This window comes from Elephantulus edwardii, unplaced genomic scaffold (genome assembly GCF_000299155.1).
Source record: "Elephantulus edwardii isolate Elephantulus edwardi_28Jun2011 unplaced genomic scaffold, EleEdw1.0 scaffold00169, whole genome shotgun sequence".
NCBI classification, from domain to species: Eukaryota; Metazoa; Chordata; class Mammalia; order Macroscelidea; family Macroscelididae; genus Elephantulus; species Elephantulus edwardii.
Genome location: NW_006399919.1, coordinates 7,311,090 through 7,331,920, shown reverse-complemented (window position 1 = coordinate 7,331,920; position 20,831 = coordinate 7,311,090). Strand labels below are relative to the sequence as shown.

The window sequence follows — 20,831 nt, the reverse complement described above, 5'->3', positions numbered from 1 at the left end:
CCTCATGCTTCCGTTGATTTTTAAGGGCTGTCTTTGATAAAGGCTTATCATTTCCTGATTGTGGCTTCATATTCTGGGGTGGTTCCACCTCATGCTATGGAAAACATAAAATAAATAATTCTGAAACAAAGCCTATGCTTTAAAAAACATCAATAATAGCAAATTATACAGCTTGCCTAGTAGGGAATAATTTAGCCAAGGAACATTTGAAAACTTTATTAGTAGTGACAAACTCCCAGTATCAGGGTGGATTTCCTGAGAAGCTCACCATAATAGACTTTAAAGTCATATTATCAAAGTGGTTGCAACAGAGACACCTTCCATCAAGTTTCCAAGGTTGTGAATCGGCTGCCAGTGGTAGGTTCAAAACATCAACCTTTTGCTTAGCAGCCCAATACACTAAGCACTACCATCAGGGATCCTATATCATCAGCTATTTATTTAAACAATGTTGTTTTGCTAGTGACATACGATTCTTATGAAATTAGGTATCAACAGTGGCTTCTCTTGTGTTTTTTTAAAAAGCTCTGATTAATGCCAGAAACCTACTTGTCACACTCCTTTTTTTCTGCATGAAAAGCTTTTTAAAGAAAACGTTTTCTTTTTACTTGTTAAATCAGAAAATTTAAGGGAAAAAAGCTAAAATAGAATATAAGAAATTATGTCCAACAAAAAAAAAGTTAACTGATTAATTCTAAATCTGGGCTTAGCATGACGCTGTTAAGTGTCATGGAGTATGACTCAGTGACCTTATGACCATCATGTGCAAACTCTCTCTTGTCCTGTGCCCTTTCTCATTATCTGTGACACACTGCTGCTGACACTGTGTCAATCCATCTCACTGAGGGTCTTCCTCTTTTGCTAAACCTCTACCTTTCCAAGCACAACGTCCCTCTTCAAGGAAGCCTCTCCTAGTAACATGCCCAAATTAAGTGAGATGAAGTTTCCCCAGCCTTGCCTCCAAGGAGTATAATGAAGAGGGCTACAAAAATCTAAATTTCTTGTCATATCTTCAAAATGAAGACTGACCTTTTAGGACCAGATATTTAAATAGCCATATATCAACTATATTATATAACAGACAAAAAGGGAATTAGGTACAGGAAGGCTCAATTAGGTACAGTACTTCCAGGGTAGTTTTAGACAACTTATAAGAGGTAACATTCCAACCCTATCAAATTCATCGCAATAATTTCTTGCCTTAGATTTAAAATTTGAATTTTACTTCTACACCCCAAAAGGAAACGGGCAGGCCTCAAACACTTAATATATAAAAAAAAGAAATAAGACATCATAAAGCTGCCTTAGTTTAGTAGTTCCACTATTTCAAGTTATCAGTTTTATGTGTATTTACCCTACTGTAAGCAAATTAAGAAGCCTGGTTCCATAGTAGGTTAAGTAGGTTTTTAACTGAAAGGTTGGCAAGGCAAATCCATCATCTGCCCCACCGACTAAAGATAAGTTAGAGTGCTCCTGATAAGATTTACAGCCTTCCCAGTGGAAGGTCCTACCAATCAGAATTGACTTGACAGCAGTGGTAGGGGGAGAGGGTGGGCTAAGTGGGCTGGATGAGAAATCCCATTTGCAGCATAGACACATTTGTAAGGCAAGCCTCTTTTACTTCTTTTGTATCGCCATTGCATAATATTTAAGGTAAGAAAGAGTATTTGCAAAACATCTGTCTTACATGTAAACATCAACATCTTTTCAATAGCAGATTCTTCTAAACTGCTTTGCTTTAGCTGAAAAGCTTCTGCTCAGAAAATGTCCTTTCTCCTACGTGAGGAGAAAGAATAAATTACAAGGCTCTTCCACACTTGGAGTATCACAAGATACTGGTTAAGACTGATTATAGACAAAAAATAAGAAAAGAAACTAATCCACTTGAGTATTAAGAATCAAGAGGTTTTCCCGTTTTAGAACCACATGCTGACTGTCTAAAACTTAGACATTTGTAATAAACTTAGAAACTTTATTATTAATAAAGTTTCTTCAGTTATACCAATTTTTTAAAAAAAATTATTATTATTTTGTGTGTGTACCGTCAAATAGGATCTGACTGGTACCGGAGGAGATTGTCCCTCCTTCTCCCCAGCAGAGCATCTGGTGGATTCGAACCGAACACCTCTAGGACTGCAGTGCAGCTTCTTGACACTAGGCCACCAGAGCTCCCTAGTTACACCAATTATTGTAACACAGTTTTGATGAACATACTGCAAAAGTGGAGGTTTTTTTAATTTTGACACAGTGGTCTGGGTGGTGCCAGATGACCCTCTTTGTCTTTTTTTAAAAAAAATTTATTTCATTTATTTGTTGTGTGCTGTCGAATCAGTTCCAACTGGCACAGGAGATTTCACCTCCTTTTCTAGCGGAGCATCTGGTGGATTTGAACCGCTTTTGCACTGTCCAGCACTCAGATGCCCAGTAGAAGACTGAAAAGACCATGGTCTGAATCAGCCACACCTTAGTCTTGAAATTAGTATCGTTTCTATGTAATTTGGAGAGATTCCTGACTGCAGACTTTCCCAGTGCAATACCTCTCCTGATCTCCTGACTACTGATGCCAAGTATTATTACAGACCCAAATAAGATGAAGTCATTGACAGTCTCAATCTTTTCTCCATCTATCATGACAATGCCTATTGGTCCAGTGATGAAAAAAAAATTTTTTTTTAATGTTGAGATGCACTCCAGGAAATTTCAAGCACAGCTATCTGCCTGAATGACTAGAAGAAATCCATATTTATTCCCATTTCCAAGAAAGGTGAATCAATAGAATATGGAAATTATTCAATTATATCATTAATATTACATAGAAGCTAAACACTGATGAAGATCAAAGACTTTAGAATAGGACATAGACAGGGACCTGCCAGATGTTCAAGGCAGATTCAGAAGAAGTTGTGGCACGAAGGATATTATTGTCAATATGAGATGGATCCTGGCTGTGAGCAGAGAATAGCAGAAGAATCTCTATTTGTGTTTTACTGACTACACGAAGACATTTGACTGTGTGGATCATAACGAATTATGGCTAACATTGATAAGAACAAACATTTCAGAACATCTAATTGTGCTTCTGTAAAACTTATACCTAGACCAAGAGGCTGTTGTGCAAGAAAACACTGCATGGATTAAAATGAAACCTATTCAGTCTATATGTTGCGAAAATTATTCGAGAAGCTGAACTCTATGAAGAATGTGGTTATCAAGATGGGAGGAAGACTCAAAACACTTGTTGCAAAAGATCCAACACTGCAGCCTTCAATATGGATTGCATCTCAATGTCAGGAAAACAAAGATTCTCATAATGTTACTTACCAGTTTGGTACTGGTGACTGGCTTATTTCTTAAAGCTGGGGGTCTATAAGCTGTTGCAACTTTAGGTTCTTCACTGGGTACTTCACTTGGAACTGCTTGGTACTTTATTGTTTTTGCTGGAAATACTCCATCTAAAAATGGCTGCCACGTAACCTGCCATATTTCTGCATTTGATGCTACATCATATTTGTGTAAGACAGAGCCAGTATAATGCCAAATCTTGTACCCATTATTAACACGCAATCTGGGAGCACACGTGGCTGTTAAAATATGTTCCCCATCTGCACACCAAGCAAAATACGTAGAATCAGAGGCCACTGGTTTAGAAATAAGTTTGTAGTTTTTAACATCCCACACTTCCATTTGTCCTCTTAGATTTCCAAATCCAGCTAATACTAATATATGTCCATGAGGGCTGTAGTAGGCTGCATTTCGAGGACCAGTTCCAAAGTCAAATACAGGGTCGCATTTCAGGTTGAAAATTGTTGCTTTGGCAGGCATAAAACCATAAACAGCACAAAACTTGGTAGAACAAGAACTCCAAACAACATCATAAATAGGACCATCTTTGGCTAGAAAAAAACCATAAAACTCAAGTTAGTAATAAAGAATTATATGATCATAATTATCAGTATATGTTTTAAATACAGAACTAAAAAACAAGCCTAGAAATTCCCAAAGACATGAAAATATTTTTACATGATATATATAAGGATTATAAATCATAACAGTATTTAAGAACTCAAACTAGTCTGTTTCTTAATATTTTGGCATTACTGGTTCAAAGATGCATAGGTTGTTATTATCAAGTAAACAAACCAGCTTGTACTGGAAGATACATAGGCACATGGTACTACAAGTGAAAACTATACAAAAAATATGGCACAAAAATTAAGTGGTTTTTTTAAAGAAAGACAAACTAACAAACAAAAAGTCGTTTCAGACAAAGGCAATCTTGTGTCATATCCCTACAGTGTTGTTGAAATAAAGCAACTCTCAAATACACATAACTGACAAATTTCCAGACCTCTGTTATTTAATACAGTCTTGGAGACTTCTCACACAATTGTGTTAGGATCTACTTTATTATTTCTCAATTGCACTGTTGTTTTTGTTGATTGCTGTCGAGTTGAGCATGACCCACAGAGACCCTATGAACAAAAGGCCTAAAAGACTTTCTATAACTATTGTCATTTCTCTCACACAGCTCATAGTTTCCAGAGGCATGTGGTTTAGGAAGTAGATGCCACTCCTGCTTCACTGTACTCTATTACAAATCTTGCTGCAGATTCTGTACAGTGAGTGTACACAAACATAGCGTACCAATTTACAGTGTTAGCTACAAGTTTTTCACATGTTTCCATGGACTCGTTGATAATCAGACTATGTAACATTTTTGTTTATCAATCTATGAAGTGAAAAGTGGCTCCTTGTTATTACTTCTATTTCATCAATGACTAGATAAACGAAGTACCTTTCAATAAAAGTCAATTTCTTTCATCTGTGGACAAATTTTTATTATCCCATGACTATTTCCTCGTATTTGTTCTTTTACTTAATTAACTGCCATTTCACATACCATCTTCATGTTTAAATCTACTTAACTGCCCGCCTCTTTCCTTCTTCAAATGTATAAATTTGCTAATTATTACATATTCAAATTTATTACTCATTTACATTGCAAAATTCTATGTCTTCTGTCTTGTATAGAAAATATTTCTGAATGTAAAACTGGGAATAAAACACATTTTCTTCCTCCCCCTTTCTTCTTCTTTTATAGTGTTGGGGTTTTGTTCTGTTTATCTAGTATTTCTTTTGTGAAGAGGCAGAAATAATTTTTAATTGCAATTGTTAAGCAACTATCCCCATAATATATATCTAATGATCAAAATGTATGCTACTGATTAAAATGTTAGCTTTATGTTATATTAATGCCAAAAGAAAACTCAAATTCATTAATCATGACACTTCATCAGGTTTCCCAGGATTTAAATCACAAGTCCTACAGCCATCTACTTATGGTACTTCTGTTACAGCAGCACTAGAGAACTTGGACAGTACAGTACATGGACATTTTTCCCCCACTGTTTAAGTGGTTGTTTTATACCATGATTTTATCAGAGCAAAAATCTGTTTTCTCCTTTGTTTTGATTTTATTTCTATGTTCTTTTTTTTTTGGTATACTTTTTCTTTTGATTAAGTACACTGATTAAACCTTTCAAAATAATAGAAAGGAAGTTATTCCTGTATTTTATTCCAATAGAAGAGTTTATGGTTTTGGGTGTGTTGTTAGTTTGGTGGTATTTTTGCAAAGACGTTTAACTTACTTTTTTACAGGTTCAATTATTTAAAATGGAAAACACAGAGCTATATATACATTTAAAACCTCTACTGTTTGTTAATTTAGAGCATCAAAATGGTTGAAGTCATTAACATTGTCAGACAGGATTCACAGTTCTGAAAATAGCACTAAATACAGCAACTTGCTGTCATAATTAAATAAATCGCCAGGCAGTTACTACAAAGGCATTACCTAACATAGCTAACTGCCTCTATTCAACACTGGCATGATTCAACTAATTGTATCTTTGAAGCAAAGATGATAACATTGGATATCTGATACTTTAGCCATGCTATCATCTGGAGCCAGTCTTTGGAAAAAGACATCATGCTAGATAAAGTGGAGGGTCAGGGAAAGAGAAGACTCTCAACAAGATGGACTTAACAGTGGGCTCAAATCTATGAGAGATGAGGAGGTTAGAAGAGGACAGGGCATTGTTCAGATCTGTTGTTCACAGGGTCACTATGAGTTGTAGTTAACTTGGCATCTAACAACAATATAAAAATAAGGTGTGTTTAAAGATTAGGGAGCATTGATGGCCTAGTGGCAAGAAGCTGTGCTGCAATCCCAAAGGCTCACAGTTCGAATCCAACAGCTGCTGAAAACCCACTGGAGGGTCAGTTATGGGATAGTACCATCTTGATGATACATAACAACAACAACAACAGAGGTGAAGTTAAACTCCTTAACTAAGAGGAACGTTAAGTTACCATAAAAGCACTGGATCGAGAATTTTAATTTGTATCATTGTTATGTGTTGTACTGTTTACTGCGGTCATTTTTGGCCACAGAAGACTTCTGGGATACTCACGTAATTTTACGACAGCACTTTCTCCATTTGTCCCGATGTAGTGCAGAGTCTGTTCCCCATAGTAGGAAGCTCCTGTCTTGTCAACATCTGTACTAGCTATTACTAACACAGCCGTGGCTGGAACAGTAAAAATTTTTATTAGATTTAAAGAGAAATTAAAATAATGGTGTTTAAAACAATTAAAAGTCTAACATAGTATGTCTAAACTTCCATTTAAGAAGCACTGATATTTTATTTTTCCATACCAAGCATTATGTCTAAATTAATAAAATGAGGAATAAAATATATTTATACCTTTTTTATTCCACAGCATTGTAACCTTATCAGCTTTAAAGAAGCTCTTGTTGGCTAAGGCTGCATGAGGTCCACTAAAGTTGGGGTACCGATATAGTCTAACAAATGATGGCGCACCCTTACTTCCTGGAACATAGACAGCCACCTAAGATACAGACAGAAAACATGACTTATTTTTTTTAAATATACGAACTATATGAACTAAGAAAGGCATGTTTTTTACCATCAACAAAACCCAGGAAATGTAAATAGGTCATGTAAAATTTCACATAAACAAAAATATAGCAATTACCTTGTATGGCTGAGGTCCAGGTGATAGTACAAAATCGTTAATTTTTTGCAAATGTAGTTTATTTGTGATTGTACCTAAAAAAGAAAGAAAAACTGAATAGTGTTAGGTTGATGAGAGAAAACAGCTACTTAAGAATATTATAAAAGGTTACTCTAGTTACACGTTAACACTGCCCAATGCAGTCTAGTACAGGTGAGGCAAAGCAACACAGCAGAAAAAACATGGAATGCTAGCAAGCCTGACCTAGGATTTCAGTAAAGAGTTAACAGTGGTGAATTTAGACATTATACATGTTTAAACACGTAAGCCAAAAGGCACAGGGAGAAAGGGTATTTAGGGCAATGGAAGTTGCTAGAAAAAGAATTCATTACAGTGATATTGATAACTATTTTCCCTTGGTAAATGTACTACTAGAAAACCAGAGAGTAGATAAGTGAAACTGCCTCTACAGCATGCTACTTATGTGGTCTTGCCCTCACTCCTCAAAGATGAACTTGAAGATGTACATGTTAATAGTCTGAAACACAAGATCAAAGTTTAAACTGGAATATATAAAAGACAACCTTGTTTTTGGAATACTAATTTGTAGGGGAGGAAGGGACAAAGATACGATAAACAGCAATTGTTGTGTACTATAGAGTCAGAACCAAGCCATAGCTGACCCTCCAGTAGGTTTTCAGAGGAAGATAATCACATGATAGGAGACTGTCCAACCTTCTCCCATGGAGCAGCTGGTGGCCTCAAAGCACACACATTTGGGATTGCAGTGCACCTTCTTGCCACTAAGCCACCAGATCTCCCAACCAGAAAATGTTATGTGCTATCAAGGTGTCTGTGACTCATAGCGACCCTATCTAAAACAACCCTAAACCATGCTCTATACTACACCAATCTCTCTGTCTCCAACACACCTACTCTCCATTGCCCCAGTCACTGAATCAATCCATCTCATTGAGGGTTTTCCTCTCCTCTGCTGTCCCTCCACCCTCCCAAATATGATGTGCCTCTCTAAGGACTGGTTTGTCCTTGCACCATGACAAAAGTATGTCAGATGAAGCTTCAGAATCGTTGCTTCCAAGGAGCAGCCTGGTTTCACCCTCTCCAGGATGAACCTGTTTGTTCTCCTAGCAGTCCATGGTATGTACAATACTCTTCTAAAACACCACAGCTCAAAGGCATCAAATCTCCTTCTATCAATTAGGAGGACCTAATTTAGATTATAAGTTTTTTTAAAAAACTATTACTCAGAATTGAACACTTACCAGAAACTTAGTATGAGCAGTGATCATATATCTAAACACACACCAAATATTTAGTAAGTGTTAATATAAAGTTATAGCTAAATTAAAAAAATTTAAGAGTCCTAATATTCAGAGACACGTGGAAATTCTAGGTAAAATTATGTGATGTCTAATTAGAGTTGCTTGAACACAGTAATAAAGATGGTCTGAAATTATTAATAAGTGCAGATTGCAATTAGGTTTACTTTTAATCTAAAAAAGGTAAAAAAAGAAATTTTTGTCCCAGAATTTCAACAGCATTAAAATGATAAAATAGTTAAAACATCTTTACTTAATGGCAATTATAGAGTAACAAAAGAGTAAAGAAAATGTTAAAGAATTTCACTACCAGTTGCCTTAAGCACAAGAATTAATATAGTATTACACTAGAGCGCTGAAAACTCAAAGCAAAGGGAAGAAATCAAGATGGTAAGGGGTTGACCAGAAGATTCCAAAGGGCAGCATGGGAAGACAATGTGCAAAGAGCTGGAGTCAGAAAATCAAAGGGGCTGAACTCGCTCAGCATTTCTAAGCTGAAGGAACTGAAGAACAAATTCAAGCCTTGAGTTGCCAATATTTAAGGATGCTTTGAGTAGAATATTAAATGATCTAGAAAGCATTAAAATAAGATGTAAAGAGTCACTGTATCAAAAGGAATTGGCTGACACAGAAGAATTTTTTGTTGTTGGTTACATTTTATTACTTCAGATGTGTGTGAGGGCTTTGGAGGACAGAAGGGTGCACTCAGTCCTTCTTGGCAGCCGCCTTCCTCATGGTGGCCAGGACGTTGATGAGTTCGTCTCGTTTCCTCTTGGGATGTGTGCCCCCACCCTTTTCTTGATGAACTTGAGGGCCTGCTTGTCCTTGAAGACCCTGAGCAGTTCCATAGCGCTTCGCTCATAGGGATTATGTCCCGCACGAACTTGGTGTTCTTGGTGAGGTGCCTGCGGCGGCGGCTGTGCCTCGGCTTGCTCATGTTCTTGGTGATTTTGTGGCCCTTGTTGAGGCCCATGACCATAGGGTAGCGCACAGCCATGGCTGCTGCACATCTACGGCTGCCACGGTGGAAGGCAAGAATTTTTTTTTATATGAACTGTATCAATGGAGATACCAGGTTTATTAATGCCAAGAAAGCCAATGATGCCAGATACTGAATTTCTCTTGCACTGTCCTTTGAACATCTCAAAAGAAATAAACTGCTGAATACAGAACACAACACAGAAGAATTTCATGTAACTACATATGAATAAGAGCCTGTGGTGATGAAGGAAGAAGTTCAAGCTGCTCTGAAAGAATTGGAAAAAACAAGTCCTTGGGAATTGATGGCATACCAACTGACATATTTCAACAAAGAGACACTGCCCTGCATGTGCTCACCAAGTTGTGCCAAGAAATCTGGAGGATAACCTTCTGGCCCACTGACTGGAAGAAATCTGTATTTATTCCCATTCCAAAAAAAGGTGACCTGAGAGAGTGCAGAAATTATTGAAAAATATCACTGATACCACATGCAAGCAAGATCCTGAAGATTATCCAAAAACAACTTAATAACACATCAACCAGCCTAAAGTGTAGGCTGGGTTTAGAAGAGGCCATGGTACTAGAAATATTACATCTAACATCAGATGGATCTTGGCTGAAAGCAGAGAGAACCAGAACATTTGCTTGTGCTTATGTGAAACCTATACTTGGACCAGGAGGCAGCTGTCAGAACAGAACAAGGAAATACTCAAAATTGGGAAGGGTGTATGCCAGGGATGTCCTTTATCTCCATACTTTTTCAATCCATATGCAGAACAGATTATCCGGGAGGCTGGACTCTATGAGGAGAAATGTAGCATCAAGATTGGAGGTAGACTCATCAACAGTCTGTGTTATGCAGATGACACAGCATTGCTTGCTGAAACTAAGGAGGACCTGAAGCACTGGCTGCAGAAGGTTAAGAATTGCAGTCTTCAATACGGACTGAAGCTCAACATTAAGAAAACAAAGATTCTCACCACTGGGAAGATTAGCAGATCAAGATAGACAGTGAAGAGATTGAGACTGTTTAGAGCTTTAGTTTGCTTAGCTCCACAATTAACACTCTTGGTACCAGCAGCCAGGAAATCAAAAGACAAATTGCATTGGGAAAGTTTGCTGTCAGAGATCTCTCCAAAGTACTAAAGAGCAGTGATGTCAGTCTGTAGACTAAGGTGCGCCTGATACATGCCATGGTCTTTGCAATCACTTGCTATGCATCAGAAAACTGGACAAGGACCAGGGATGATAGAAGGAGAATTGCTGCCTTTGAGCTGTGGTGTTGGAGAAAAGTACTGAATATACCATGGACTGCTAGGATAACAAATGGGCTTGTCCATGAAAGCGTGAGACCAGGCTGCTCCTTACAGGCAAAGATTCTGAAGCTTCCTCTGACATACTTTGGACATGTTGCAGAAGAACGTCATGCGTGGGAGGGTGGAGGACAGCTCAAGAGAAGACCCTTGATGAGATGGATTGGTTCAGTGACTAGGGTAGTGGGGGTGTCAGAGACAGTTAAGATTGGCACAGGACAGAGGAGTGTTTAGGGCTGTTGTAAATATGGTTGTTATGAGTCGCAGGTGATTCGACAGCACATAACAACAACAACAGTGACAACAAATAAACTATTAAGAACCCTATGACATATAATAAAATTATATGCATTATTATAAGAAGTAATATTATTCCATAAATCTTTACGTACTAAAATTGTTGTTTTCAAAGAAGTGAACTTCATTGTTAACATTTCTGGCACAAATAGCTTCATCTTCTGACCAGGACGGACACCTGTGTTGACAAAAGTATGAAAAAACTTTTAGACAAGCTGTAATAACATATGTTTAATATCTCAGTCTTCATATCATTATGATACATATAAAGTATGGTGAAAGTAATTAACCAAAACTACTTATAAACATGTTGTCAATTACTGGTAGCTTTAGTCACTGTTTATAATGAGAAAATATTGCTTCTGTCCATTCAAAGATTAAGGCAAGTATTTATCAAGTTTTCTACTCTTTTAGTTAAAGGTCTGAATACACAACTAAAATATTCTTAAAGATCTAGCTTTTGATCTGACAGTATTATTAACAGCAGAGACTACAAGAAAGATAAATTTAATATTTTGCTAACAATTAGTATTTTAAAACACTGATTTACCAATTTTGCATTTTTTTCTGGATGAAAGACTTCAAACATGTTCCAGTTTTTACATCATAAAGTTGTAAGTTGGGTGCCCCAGCTGTGCCATCTTTTGAAGCTGCAACAAAAACAATTTTTTATTTTTTTGCAGTAATTGTCTCATAATATATGCAAAGAGATTTCATTCTTAGAAAAAAAAAACTGAACAAAATTATATAGATAAAGTAAAAGAGTTGCTTTAAATCAAGTTTCCCAGCTAGTCTTAACCACAGATGTAATCATCTGAAACGGTCCATTACCCAAGGACACCTGTAGAGGAGCAAAATTCTAGCACCTCTGAAATGGGTAAATTATTAAATATTTTAAGAATACCTATGAGATCTCATAATGCATCTTTTCACTGATTAATTATACCTTGAAATTATTTAAAGTATTTTGTACCTGGACAATACAAAACTCATTGCTAATTTAAAAATGTTTATAAACATTTATTTACAATCATGAACAAATTATACAAGATTTAAAAAATTCCCATTTTCCATTTAATATAATTAGTCTTTTTATAGTATTTTTACACTTTGAACATACTTACTAGAATAAGCCTGCCATGTTGCCAGGATGGTGTTTTTTGGCGAGAACTCAAGGCAAACTGTCTTTGGAAGGTCGAAGGAATGCAGTAGTTCCTTGTTAGTGATACTGATAATATTTACTCTGGTTTCAAAAGAAATTACATCAGCTGTGAAATATTATTTTATAAGAGATGACAATAAAAATATTCATATTCCCTTTAAAATAGATTATTATTCATTAATAAACTAGTCATTTTTAATAAAAACCAATTTTCAATTAGTTCTAGAAAATATTCTGTGAACAATTAAGAAAAGTATACTTTTTATCCAAAGGCCCTGCAAAAAAACCCCTTCTGATCGGCACCATGCTTTAAAAATTGCACTACCAGGGCTCCTTTCTGTCAAGATTAACTACCATTCTGACTCATTCTGTTGTTAGGTGCTGTCAAGTTTGACCCCTAATAACCCCATGAACAAAACATCTGAACCCTGTTCTATCCTGTGCCATCCTCACACTTCTTGACAGACAAGAGCCCACTGGAGCAGTCACCGTGTCAATCCACCTGGTTGAGGGTTTTCCTCTCCTTTGCCGACCCTCCACCCTTTCCAGCATCATCTCCCTCTCCAAGAACAGCTCCTCCAAGGAACAGGCCCCTTCAGGGACTTGTACACACGGTTCTGGACCGGCTCTGAGCCGTCGAAGTACTCGGCCCGGTGGGCGGGCAGCGCCGTCGCCTTCCGCAGCTCCAGCTCGCCACACTCACACCACACGCTCACCAGGTCGTCCACCTGCTTGAAGTTCACCTTGGTGGCCTTCTCCAGGATGACACGGGCGTCGTCCAGCTGCCCGTTGTCCTCGTAGAACTTGGCAAAGGACACCCACAGAGTGTGGGGCTTGCCTGTTGCCTTGAAAGGGTCCACGGTCTGCACAGCCTCCGTGTAGGTGTTGATAATCTCTCGGGGCCGGCCCTGGTGCAGGGCCACTCGCTTGTGCCACTCGTGCACGTGGTGGGGGTTCTGTCGCAGGAGGACGCTGTTGAGCAGCAAGGGCCACCTGCTGATCAGCTGCTCAAAGTGGGACAGGCGCAGCTCCAGGTCAACGTCGTCCTCCTCCTCACGCCCCAGCTCAGAGGTGGTCTCCATCTTGGCTGCCATCATGCTCTCCTCGAACTGGGCATAGCTATCAAAGACCTGGGTAAAATCCCGCACGGTCATCACGGTCCGGATGGCCTCTTCGTACACATCCCGAGCCTTCTCGAAGTGGCCGCTGCGGATGTAGTAGTCGGCCAGCGAGCACCAGAGCTTGCCCAGCTGGTCAGTGAAGCGGGTGAGGCCCCCTCGGATGATGGCGTCCACGTTGAGGGATTGCACCTTGTCCGGGTTCTGGGAGATGAGGTCGCACAGCTCGTGCCACAGCTGGTAGTTGGACTTGCCAGCTTTGGACACGAAGCGTTCATCATTGACTACCGGTGGCCAGGAGCTGGGCAACCTCGTCCAGGCAGTCGCTCGACTTGAGGTACTGGTAGATTCAAACCATGTGCCTTTTGTATTGCGACACAGCTTCTTGCCAGTAGGCCACCAGAGTGCCACAAGAATATAATCTTTAAGAGAAGACTTGACTACCTTTCTCTAGTTGGGGTTTGGTGGATTCAAACTGGTGACCTTTAGATTAGCAGCCCGATATGCTATGTGCTACGCCACCAGAGTTCCCTCTCATATAATATGTCGTCACCATGTGCTGTTGAGTTGCAACCAACTCATGGCTGACCCTCCAGCAGGTTTTAAGAGGCTGGAAATTACGGGGGAGAAGATTGTCCACTTTTCTCCCTTAGAGCAGCTGGTTGATTAAAACCATGTGTTTTGGGTTGGCAGCACAACTCCTTACCACCAGATAATGTAGCATAAATGTTCTTAGGGAGCTCTGGTGGCAAGAGCATGCACTGAAATCCCAAAAGCGCACGGTTCAAATCCAGCAGATGCTGTGCTGGAGAAGGAGAGGCAATCTCCTCCTGTGCCAGCTGGACCGGATTCATTGTTATACAACCAGAAAAAAAAAATAGAAAATAACCCCAAAGAACTAAATGTTCTTTTAAAAAACTTTGATATATTTTTATACACAATAAAACTAACAGTAATAAGTAATCTCAGAACGGTCAATTATTTAACAGCAAAGATAAAAATATCTAAGTCAAAAGCAAGTAAAAGAATCATTCTCATAGTATTAGTGAAGAACTAAAGAGACTCTATAAACAGTATCTCAGAGCACTATTTAAAACAATCTCTTAACTTCTCCATAAGAAAAACAAAAAGCAGTAAATTGTAATGCATTAATTATAATTAAAAGTGAACTAGATAAATCATTGCACATAAATAAAATCAACTTTTGAGGTGTTCTATGGAAGCTACACAAGAAACAATATCTAATTATATTATGACACTAAAAATATGAATTTTATTGTTACCTAAATAAACTTAATTCAAATAATGCCAGTTTCTATCTTATATTCATAAAATATAGCATCATGTAAACAAATACTAACTTTTCTCCATTGCCCCAGGCAAACAAGGTTCCATCTTTACTGAAGGTATAGACTTTGCAATTCTTCCCAGATTCCCTAGAAATGAAAAGTTTGATTAGTAAGCATTACTGCTTTTAAAATATCTGACTACAAAATCCATTCTTTATACTAATATAGAGTCATTAGCACTAAGAACTTTACATAAACTAAAGTAACTCTAAAATATTTTATCATTCTAAATGTGTCTATGATTGCTGGAAACTAATATACCAAAGAAAAGATAAAGCTAAGAAAGATAGAAAGTCCTTGTGGGTGAATAGACAGGTTGTGTGAATACCTGAAAATGTAAGTGAATGTTAAAGTTATCAGCCATCAGCCCTGATCCTGACAGGTTTGAGGGACTTCAACACAGAGAATGCCCCAGAGTAGCTACATCACAGAACAATGATGGACAGAATAGACTCAAAACTGGGCAGGATGTTCAGGGCATAGAATTTTCCATTGATTTCTCATGTGTAGAGACAGAGATGCATCAGTAACAGTAAAAGGATCTTTATATTAAACAAATGCTGAGGCACAATTCTGTATAAAACCCCTCTACATCCCTATGGTGGAATAATTTGAGAAAGAATAGCAATGATCATTCCCAACTTTAAGAATGGACCAAAAAAAAAAAAGACACAATGCCAGTGGATTATGTATGCAGATTACTGAATTGACATTTGCTTTGTTTTTTATACTTTCATGATTAATTAAAAAAGGACAAAATAGATCAGAGGAAATCAGATGAGACTTCTTGGGATTTTCTATCAAGGAATCATCAAAACTGTAATTGTATCTTTCAAACTGGAGTTGGCCTCCATGAGAACATTATCAAAATCTAACCAGAAGACTTTTCCATTCTCAGCTGTTTTGTTAAAGTCGTGTCTGTTATTGATGACTGCCTTTGAGTCAAGCACGACTCATAGTGACCCTTTAAACAAAAGGCCTGAAAGCCCCTCTACAACTATCGACACTTATCAAAGTTCATCGTTTCCAGAGGGATGTTGTTTAGGAAGTGGATGCCACTCCTGCTTCCAAATCTTCCATAGTATGTTATTGCTGTTATGTGCCATTGAGTCACCTGCGATGTACAGCAGGTACCCTATGTACAGCAGCTCTGAACCCTTTTCTGTCCTGAGCCAGTCTCACTAATTCTGACACACCAACTCCCATTGCCCCAGTTACTGTATCAATCCATTTTATCCAGGGTATTCCTCTCCTGAGCTATCTGTCCATTCTTCTGAGCATGATGTCCTTCTCCAAGGACTGATCTCTCTTGGCAACATGCCCAAAGTTAGTGAGGCGGAGCTTCAAAATCCTAGCCTCAAAGGAGAGACTTGGTTTCACCGTCTCCAAGACAAACCTATTTGTTTTCCTGGCAGTCCATGTCATGTTCAAGACTCTTTTCCAGCACAACTCAAAGGTAACTATTCTTCTGTCATCCTTAGTTACTGTCCAACTCTCTGAAGCATATCAAGTAACTGAGAAGACCATGGCCTGGATTAGGTGCACCTTTGTATCTAAACTGATACTGTTGTTCTTTAGCAGTCTGGAGAGCTCCATGGCAGCAGATTTTCCCAATGCAATTCATCTTTTGATTTCCTGACTGCTGGTGTTAAGAGTGTTGATTGTGAATCCGAGCAAGCTGTAATTGCTAACAACCTCAATCTCTTCTCCATCTAATTATGGTGCTGCCAATTGGCCCAGAGGTGAGAAACTTTGTCTTCTTGATGCTGAGCTTTAATCCAAATTGAAGACTATAGTCCTTGACCCATTGAAGCAAGTGCTTCAGGTCTTCTTCAGTTTCAGCAAGCAAGGTTGTGTCATCTGCATATCGTAGGTTGTTAATGAGTCTTCCTCCAATCTTGATGCCACACTCCTTCCTCCTCATAAAGCGCTGCCTCCTGAATAATCAATTCTGCATACAGATTGAAAAGGTATGGGGACAGCATGCATCCCTGACACACTCCTTTCCTGATTTTGAACCATGCAGTATTTCCTTGTTCTGTTCTGAGGACTGCTTCTTGGTCCAAGTATAGGTTTCGCATAAGCACGATCCAAGTGTTCTGAGATTCCCATTTTCCTCAAGGTTAGCCACAATATGTTGTGATCCACACAATCAAATGCCTTTGCATAGTCAATGAAACAGACATTCTTCTGGTACTCTCTGTTTTCTGCCAAGATCCATCTGACATTGGCAATAATGTCCCTAGCACACAACTCAAAAAGGAAGTGAGATAAACTTTAAAGAATTTATCTTTCATCTTGGCAGTTGGAAAATTTTGTCTTCATCTTTCTGGCACTACCTTCTAAATGAAAATTTTCAAACATACACTAAAGTTAAAAAAAAATGTATATGCCAGCCATGCACTTATCATTGAGCTTAAATAATTATTACACTGTGGCCAATCTTGTTAATTTACCCTCTACTTAAAAAAAAAGTTTTAAAGCAAAACCTCGACAGTATTTTACCATCTAACATGGAACTCCAAGTGAGGAAGATCCAATAAAATCCAAACCACCACAATGCCATCTCTTCTGGAACTCACCTAATGATCTTGTTCCCTGTACTTGCCTTCCACATCTATGTTTTGCCTTTTATAAAAAACACAAAACCTCCCCAGTCCATTCTACTGTGCATCCAGAGCTCATCCAGAAGTTTGACTATGGTCAGGTTTTGAAGGGTTTTAAGACCGGTTCTTCTGTAACTTATCAGGATGCATGTAATGTCTGGTTATTGTACTCATCCTGATTCTGAAATCTGCACAGGACTCATTTTCCCACCTTTAAATCACCCACCTCCTCCTATGTAGCATACCAGTACCAGTAGCAGCACCAGTATCATCTGGAAAACTTTGTTAAGCACAAAAATTCTCAAGTCTCAAAGAGGGAATAAATAATGCATACTGCATTGAAACAGATGACACAACCCTGCTTGCTGAAACTGAGGAGGACCTCATGCACTTGCTGCGAAGGGTCAAGGACTGCAGCCTTCAGTATGGACTGAGGCTCAATGTCAAGGAGACAAAGATTCTCACCACTGGACCAATTGGCAGCGTCAGGATAGATGATGAAGAGATTGAGAGTGTTCACAGCTTCAGTTTGCTCGGCTCCACAGTCAACACTCTTGGCACCAGCAGTCAGGAAATCAAAAAGTGTATCATGATGGGAAAGTCTGCTGTTAGGGACCTCTCTAAAGTACTCAGGAGCAACAGTGTCTCTCTGGAGACTAAGGTGTGCCTGATACAGGCCATGGTATTTGCAATCACTTGTTATGCATCAGAGAGTTGGACAATGACTAGGGAGGACAGAAGGAGAGTGGATGCTTTTGAGCTGTGGTACTGGAGAAGGGTACTGAATGTACCATGGACTGCCAGGAAAACAAACAGATCCATCTTGGAGAGGATTAAACCAAGCTGCTCCTTGGAGGCAAAGATTCTGGGGCTTCGTCTGACATAGTTTGGACATGTTGCCAGGAGGGACGGGTCCTTGGAGAGGGACATCATGCTTGGGAGGGTGGAGGGACAGCGCAGGAGGGGAAGACGCTCTATGAGATGGATTGATTCGGTGACTGGGGTAATCAGGATGGGTGTGTCAGAGGTGGTGCGGTTGGCGCAGGGTAGAGCAGGGTTTAGGGCTGTTGTGTATAGGGTCGCTATGAGTCGCAAACTCGACGGCACATAACAACAACAGCATTGAAATAGATGCGGGAGAGAACTATTTAAAAGTGATATGAACAAATGGGGGTGGGGAAGGGGGGAGGTGGGGTGGGCGGTGAGAAGGGTGCAACAATGAATGAACGGAATTCCAAAATCTCTGTAGATGTTCACTGAAATGAAAAATAAATAAATTTTTTTTAAAAAGTGATATGATTAGGTATTATTATCATGACAGGAATCCAGAAGGAAGGCTGCACAGTGGAGTGGACTTGGGGGTAGGGATTGCATACGAATGAAAGAATTTTTCTTTTACTTTTCAAAGAGAAGAGTGAATGGGGGCGGGGGAGGAGTGGGTAGGAAGAAAAATGCAACAATGAATGAATGGAAATCCAAAGTCTTTGTAAACGTTCATTATAATAAAGAAAAAAAATTTCTCAAGTCTCACAACAGATCTAATGAGTCTTGGGGTAGGAGTCACAAGTGTGTTTTAAAAGACTCTCCAAGTGTTTTCTATGTTTGAAAACTGGTTTAAGAGTTTGTGGCATAATTCCTTTTGGATTACCAAATGGTTACTCTTTACTCTTCTAACAGATAATCAATTTACTAAAATAGTTGATTTAAGCATCTGCAACGGTGACTTCAACCTCTACTCCAGGCTCAATGCTGATGGAGACAATCTCTGAAGGGCTGTGCAAGTCAGTGAGTCGCTTATGGATCCTCATATGGAAACGATCCAAGGTATTGAAACCTTCCCCACAAGGAGTCTTCCCTGTAGTGATTTCTGAGCGTCTTGGTACACATCCTAACTGGTCCCTTCACCTTGAGGTTCTTCTCCTTTGCGCCTCTGATCATGTCTGTACACACCTTTTCCAGGGATTTTGCGTTGGGGCTGGTTAGGGTAATTCTAATCCAGTGAATGTCCTTAAAAGCCATGGCTGCAGTGCAGCTTCTTGACTGACTTGTTCCCCAGGGAGAGCAAACAGTGGTGAGTCAGGAGTGGAGTGGGTGAGCAAAGTATGCCTGCGGCAGCGACTACATTTTCCTCAGAAAGCTATCGTTTCTTTTGCATTTGTAAGCTTTGTTTCTTAAGAACTTAACCTCAAGAAACTTCAATGCCGACCAAAGTTTTAGAGATTGTTATTATGTGTCATCAAGTTAACCATCCTGAAGGCTCATCACTATCTCAAGCCGCTGCTGCAGTCACGGTGTCACTTCAACTCACTGAGGATGCTCCTCTCTTTCCGTGACCTTTACCAGCATAATGTCTTTTTTTCCAAGACTGGCTCATCCTCATGATGTTACGTGATTTGGACATTGTAAATACTGTCTCAAAACCTTACATGAACCCATTTCCATTAATGCTTACCACTGATCCAGTTACAGGCAGTAGCTGGAGAAACTGGTGGTAGCAAAGGAGGAGAAGCAGAGCTGTTCTGCCCACACAGCAGCAAGCAGGAGGAGCCTGGGCCCCGCGACTCCTGCCATCACAACCTGCCCACCAGAAAAGCCAAAGAACCCAGGCCCAGAGCCAGGCCTTCCACCTGACCTGCCTGTATCCCCTTCCAGTCCAGGACCGAGTGTCTGGATTTGGGGTCCTTGAAACCATGAGAGAGAAATCATAAACAGAAGGAAAGCTACTCATTTAAAAACAAAACAAAAAACCCCAAAACCACAAACAAAACAAAAAAACAATCAAACGAAAAAGCAACAAACTAAAACCAAGCTGAAGTTCTTAATCTGAAGATCACAGTTCTCGATTTGCATTCTTACTGAAATGTTATTACACATTGTCCCAAGAAACGAATTTATCTGTTCTCTTTCTTCTTTCTAGACCATAGCAAAATAAGAATTTAAACTGTACTGCAGAGTTGCGTATAAAATCACTCCACAAAATAAGTCATACCTTTGAAACACTGTGCTTTCTGTAAAATGTGGTGGTCCATTCACCAGGTAGAGTCCTTCAGATCCTCGGACTAAAGAAGCAAAATGGACAGAACCACCATTAATGACTTTGTAATAAATATCATAAAAGTTGTAAAGAGCAAAAAGGCAATCAAACTATTAATACACCATTAAGACATTCCAGACTTATAGAAAATCAACATTAAAAAGGCACATTTTAAAGCATTTTTTTTGCCCATCTCCCTTACAATGAAACTGTACCGAAAGAATGTACTCTAGGGGAAGAAGGTTCTTGCCCTAGTGCTGTGACTCTTAAGGGTCTCCGTGAGATCTCTTAGAGGCATACTCTTAAGTACATATTTGCATGCTGACAAGATGTAATCTCAGATCCCAGGAGAGGAAGGAATGCTTATTTCTCCTTGGCTACAAGACCAGCACTGCAGGAGAGACTCAGAGATGTCCTTCTTACAGATACACCACAGAAAGCTCCACGGTCCAAAGTAACTAACAGCAACACCAAAAAGAACTCAACACAATGGTAGCAATAAAACCTAGCCTTTCAATAGTCACACTGAATGTAAATGGTTTAAATGCACCGATGAAGAGAAAGAGAGTAGCAGATTGGATAAAAAAACAAAA

At 39.1% G+C, this 20,831-nt stretch overlaps 1 protein-coding gene across 1 annotated transcript in view; it reads right to left on the bottom strand.

Annotated features, from left to right (window-relative positions):
• EIF2A (eukaryotic translation initiation factor 2A, 65kDa) overlaps window positions 1-20,831 on the bottom strand; it is a 35,674-nt gene that overhangs the window by 3,156 nt on the left and 11,687 nt on the right. The window contains exons 2-11 of the mRNA XM_006895577.1: window positions 20,194-20,263; window positions 14,611-14,685; window positions 12,094-12,212; window positions 11,520-11,619; window positions 11,065-11,147; window positions 7,060-7,133; window positions 6,768-6,912; window positions 6,474-6,590; window positions 3,322-3,893; window positions 5-94 (exon numbers count right to left, since the gene is read on the bottom strand). Of these exons, the coding sequence (XP_006895639.1) occupies window positions 5-94; window positions 3,322-3,893; window positions 6,474-6,590; window positions 6,768-6,912; window positions 7,060-7,133; window positions 11,065-11,147; window positions 11,520-11,619; window positions 12,094-12,212; window positions 14,611-14,685; window positions 20,194-20,263 (1,445 nt within the window). The remainder of the gene's footprint in view (window positions 1-4; window positions 95-3,321; window positions 3,894-6,473; window positions 6,591-6,767; window positions 6,913-7,059; window positions 7,134-11,064; window positions 11,148-11,519; window positions 11,620-12,093; window positions 12,213-14,610; window positions 14,686-20,193; window positions 20,264-20,831) is intronic.